This window comes from Borostomias antarcticus (assembly GCF_949987555.1).
Source record: "Borostomias antarcticus genome assembly, chromosome: 14".
NCBI lineage: Eukaryota > Metazoa > Chordata > Actinopteri > Stomiiformes > Stomiidae > Borostomias > Borostomias antarcticus.
The window spans coordinates 6,589,958-6,594,957 of record NC_140247.1 but is presented as its reverse complement, the minus strand read 5'-3'; the positions used below and the strand labels follow the sequence as shown (position 1 = coordinate 6,594,957).

The 5,000-nt window shown below is 47.0% G+C and overlaps 2 protein-coding genes across 2 annotated transcripts in view; one reads left to right on the top strand and one right to left on the bottom strand.

Annotated features, from left to right (window-relative positions):
- Nucleotides 1-2,671, top strand: part of ergic1 (endoplasmic reticulum-golgi intermediate compartment 1) — an 18,087-nt gene extending 15,416 nt beyond the window's left edge. The window contains exons 7-10 of the mRNA XM_084448353.1: nt 1-4; nt 276-376; nt 972-1,094; nt 1,451-2,671. The exon at nt 1-4 is cut by the window's left edge and continues 57 nt beyond it. Of these exons, the coding sequence (XP_084304479.1) occupies nt 1-4; nt 276-376; nt 972-1,094; nt 1,451-1,558 (336 nt within the window). The 3' untranslated portion in view covers nt 1,559-2,671. The remainder of the gene's footprint in view (nt 5-275; nt 377-971; nt 1,095-1,450) is intronic.
- A 1,481-nt stretch (nt 2,672-4,152) lies between these two features.
- flt4 (fms related receptor tyrosine kinase 4) overlaps nt 4,153-5,000 on the bottom strand; it is a gene marked incomplete at its 3' end in the record, with an annotated part of 66,200 nt that continues 65,352 nt past the window's right edge. The window contains exons 28-30 of the mRNA XM_084449130.1: nt 4,885-5,000; nt 4,647-4,732; nt 4,153-4,369 (exon numbers count right to left, since the gene is read on the bottom strand). The exon at nt 4,885-5,000 is cut by the window's right edge and continues 5 nt beyond it. Of these exons, the coding sequence (XP_084305256.1) occupies nt 4,153-4,369; nt 4,647-4,732; nt 4,885-5,000 (419 nt within the window). The remainder of the gene's footprint in view (nt 4,370-4,646; nt 4,733-4,884) is intronic.

Sequence of the window (5,000 nt, the reverse complement as noted above, 5' to 3'; positions counted from 1 at the left end):
AACCGTACGTAACACCGTCTTTATCTCCGCCGTCTTTATCTCCACCGTCTTTATCTCCATGACAGAGCTGCTGGAGATGTGTGTCAGTGTGTGTACCGTTCTGAACTGTGTGAGGTTGGGGGACCCCTAGTGGCGTACAGCTGCCAAACGCAAACAAGAGTTGAGAGAGATTTGAAAGCTGTATTTCATGTTAGTGTTAACACTGTCACTAGACACTTGGCCTTTGAAGATGTTAAGACCCATTTTGTGTGTGTTCATGCTGTGTTTCTGTGCAGCTCTGGCCTCCCATGACTACATTCTGAAGATTGTACCCACCGTTTATGAGGATCTGGGGGGGAAGCACAGGTTCTCCTACCAGTACACTGTAGCCAACAAGGTAATGTACAGTACGGTGGTGAAAGCTCTTCTACTGTACTCCACTCTACTTAGTCACACGTACTCTACTGTACTGAACTTACTCTGCTCCGCACTTACTCACACTTACTCTACTATACTCACTTACTCTACTCTCTGCTCTACTTGGCTGTACTCTACCCAGCCATACTCACACACCTACTCTGTTACCTGTACCACTGGTACCATGGGGTAATGTTGACATACACTGGCCTTGAGGGTCTCCACACATTCTGTTTATACCGCTGCCTTTTTTATTTTTGGCCATGACTACCTCCTGTGGGTAATGGTAGCAGCGTACTCCTAGCCTGGCAACTCGTCCTTAAATCACTCTGCCCACTGTCATTACCGTGACAGTGCAGCAAAATAACATTGAGGATGTTGATTGGGCTTGATTGGAAATGCCTCTGTTTTATATGGGCTTTTAGCATCACACTTGGACAGGCACTCCGGTTGGGTCTCATGGAAATCGAACTTGTCCTTAGCCAATTGACAAGCACAACTCCGTATTCCTCACCCAAGGCACAGTGGAACCAGGAAGTAAACCTATACATTTTCTCTTTGTCCCACCCCTCCAGGAGTATGTAGCCTATAGCCACACGGGAAGAATCATTCCAGCCATCTGGTTCCGCTATGACCTCAGTCCAATCACAGTCAAGTACACAGAGAGGAGACAGCCTGTCTACCGGTTCATCACCACGGTGAGCCACACTGCTTATTATGGACTACGTCATGTCCAGTGTGTTTGTTTTGTCAGCATGCAGTATGTGTGTGTTGTGTCTCGCCGTGACCAATGGGTGGAAGGTGATGGTGGTTAGTGTGTTTATAAGGATTTGGGGGCTTGTAAAGTGACTAATGACCTAACTGTCATGCTGCTAGTAACTAGCATGTGTCCAGATGTGTATTATTCACACGTTTCATCATATTTCACCACATGCGTTCAGAACTCCAGCGCAACGTCCTCCCTCCTCTCCTCTGCCTCTCTCCTCTCCTCCCCTCCCTCCTCTCCTCTGCCTCTCTCCTCTCCTCCCCTCCCTCCTCTCCTCCCCTCGCTCAGATCTGTGCCATCATCGGGGGCACATTCACCGTGGCCGGCATCATAGACTCCTGTATATTCACCGCCTCAGAAGCCTGGAAGAAGATCCAGCTGGGGAAGATGTCCTGAGGTCTCCTGCCAGTCAAGCCAATGTCCTCTGCATCTTATTTATGACGCCCTGATGCTGGCCTGCTAGCCTGGTCTGACCCTCCTCCAGCCAGCGTCCTGTCTGGGCGGCGGTCAGGCCGTGGGACCAGGGACTTGGCTGAAGCTCTGGCACATCTGACCACCGGGCTAGACGTCTGCATCTCAATGGTCTTCCCTCACTTCTCTCCTCTCTCCTCCCTGCCGACCTGATGCTCTCTGGGTGTTTACCGCGTCTGCCCAGTGTTGATGTCATCAGAGAGGGGGGAGGACTGGTGAGGGAGCCCCCCCTGACTATTAAGATGCAGCCTAATTTGGTACGGTCAGCTGAAGGAAGTCTGGTTCATTGTTTTGTCTGTCATATAAACCCTGTTCATTTTTTTGTTTTTTTTGTTTTCCTGTCTCAATGTAAAATTCTACACACTACACCTTGTTTCTGATTTAGTAAATTAATACTCTTGTCAGGCCAAGTAGAAATAGAGTTCATAGTTTGTGCCTTGAAGTGAAAGTGAATTCAGTCATGTCATTGTATTGCCTTGTTTCTGAGTGGCTGTCACTAAAACCAGTATTTTCCTATACTTTGCTCTGTATTCAGATACCATCACAGAGTTGACTGAATGTTGTTATTGGTTATGAAGATGTGTTGATCCATGTTCCCTATCCCCTCCTCTTCATGACAGGAACAACGTTGTTCCAGAAGCGATTCTGACCTTCCTAAACATTTCATGTCCTTCTGTCAAAACCCTTTGATATGGATGCATTTGACTTTTGTTGACTTTTAGTTTTGAGATTTCCAAACTACCTTATTAGACAGTTGATGGGTCTTGTTTTTGCCAAAAAAAATAGATAATTGTATTTTAGATCCTTATATTTTTTACTGTAAATGTGTTTTTGGTTTATTATAATTGTTTGATAATCTGTATTGTTAGTTTGTAAGGTTGTTACAGAGTTTGGTTTTGTTCATGTGTGATGAGGGAAACAGCAGCTGCCGTGGCAACTCTGATCAAGGACATTGATAAACAGCTAAACTGGTATTTCCACTTCTCATTTCCAGTTCAGTGTCGCAATTGCCTGAGCAGTGTTCTACCAATAAATGTACTGTAGAAACCACATCATGCGTGCTCTTCCGTACTGTGGCATCAACACTTAACCAGACTAGGGCCTGCGTTACTCACTGTGTTCTATCCTGTCCCAGATTAGGGCCTGGGTTACTCACTGGGTTCTATCCTATCCCAGATTAGGGCCTGCGTTACTCACCGTGTTCTATCCTGTCCCAGATTAGGGCCTGGGTTACTCACTGGGTTCTATCCTGTCCCAGATTAGGGCCTGGGTTACTCACTGTGTTCTATCCTGTCCCAGATTAGGGCCTGGGTTACTCACTGGGTTCTATCCTGTCCCAGATTAGGGCATGGGTTACTCACTGGGTTCTATCCTGTCCCAGATGTACTTGCTTTCATTTGCACCTAGGTGAAGAAGCCCTGTGTGTGTGTGCGTACGTACGTGTTGAACTCTTGCACCCCGGTGCCTCAAAATTCCCTCAGCGAGCTGAAGACCACAGTTGTGTCCAGACTGTGATCAGTGTGAGTGTGTCAGGCGCCACTATGCTGTCACACCACTGTAATCATCACGCTTCCTTAAGTACAGGCCTGACAAAGAGGAAGTTCGCTGACTCACTCCTTTATTCTCTTCACCTCATCCCTCTCTTTTAATCTCACCCCCTCCCCAGGGTTTGTGTAAGTTTCTCATAGTGAATAAGGACAGTGAGTGGTGTGATCCACTACCATAAGAGAAGGACCTCATAACCATGAAGTCATTTCCTGAGGTCATCACAGAGCATGTGACTAGGTCACTGTGGACATTACTATAGTCAATTACATCAATGACCATCATTCTGGACTAATCCAGTGTGCTCTGCTCAGCAGTCTGCTGACTAGACTAGTCATGTGAAGAACAGAGTAGGCTATGAGAGAAACTTTGAATTTAATTGATTGTTGTATGTAATTTATGTGATGTATTGGAATAATGTGTTTTATCCAATGACGTGTATAAGTCTGAGAGAATTACAAAGTGAGACATGACAAAAGAAGATATATTGCTATATTTCCTCCACCAAGAGGCATATTTTTGTACAAATACACAAAAGAGGCTTACTCTGTACTGTAGATAAAGATAAAAAAAATTAACTGTGGGTGATATAAAAAATAAATGGGGTTTGATTTTGACATAATGGTGCCACCCAGTGGCGGGTTAAGGAACTTCAGGCAGAGATAGCTCAGTCCAGTTTGGGGGCAGCTGGGAGGGGGAGGTGAGTAGTGTGGTGGTCATCAACATTTGTCTAAGAGAACTACAGACTTTTATTCAAGCCCGGCACTAACACACCTGATTGAAGGCACTCAGGTCTTCTACAAAGCTCTCAATGACAGAGGGTGATTAATTAAATGGGATTTGTCAATAATGCTGAGCTGGAGTAAAAGTCTGCCTGCTCTGCAGCTTCCTTGGACTGGAGTTGACCACCTTGGCAGTGTATCCCCCCCCTCCCCTCTCTCTGGTCTTCCCCTCGCTGCGTCTGTCACAGTGGACTACAGGTTGGAGGAGGCGGGGCAGGTGGCGTCCGGCGAGGAGAAGAAGTCGGACACGCCCCCATCCTCGGACAGCTGTCCATACTCGTTGTTGTAGAAGGTCTGTCCTGACAGCTGGCTGAGGAAGGCCGGCCGGTGTCTGCTGCTGGTGCTGGCGCTCTCCCCCAGGGAACTCTGGGAGTCCGTCAGGCGCTCCCTGCTCTGGCTGCTCTGGTGACTGGAGGAGATACACCACAACACACTGTAACACTGGTGGTGCTGTTGGTGTTGTTATTGTTTTGTTTGTCATTGAGTATGATTTCTCTGGCTATTATCTATGAAATACAGTGTGCTTAGTTGTAGTGTCTATAGTATGTCATGTGTCTTTTGGAGAAGAATAGTTTAATAACTTTAATGTGCTTGTCTTGTTATACTGTGGAAGTATTATAGTGACTGTTGTAGGCAAACATGCTTCCCTGTGAAAATAACGATGTACAATCGGTTGTGTTGGATACCTTTTGGACATGGCACCTCTGTGCTTGTGCTCGATTCTCTCAAATTCTTCTGAGGCCAGCACCATCCCGCTGTCTGTCTGATTATCCTGGGGGGGTCAGACCATCACAGATCAGTATGGTAGCCGAGTCTATGAAGCTCATCCTATATTTATATCCCAGACAGACACTCCTACGAGGAATGCAGAGAAAGGCCACCGGCTGGCTGACATTTTCCGCTTCAGGGCGCAGAGGAGCTTACGTGGTGCGCTTTGTACGAGCTCATCTCCAGGGGCAACTCCTCGAACGTCTTCACTCTGGGCTGGCACGGCTTGGACGGACTCAGGAACACACACCCAGCGAAGGGCACGCAATTAT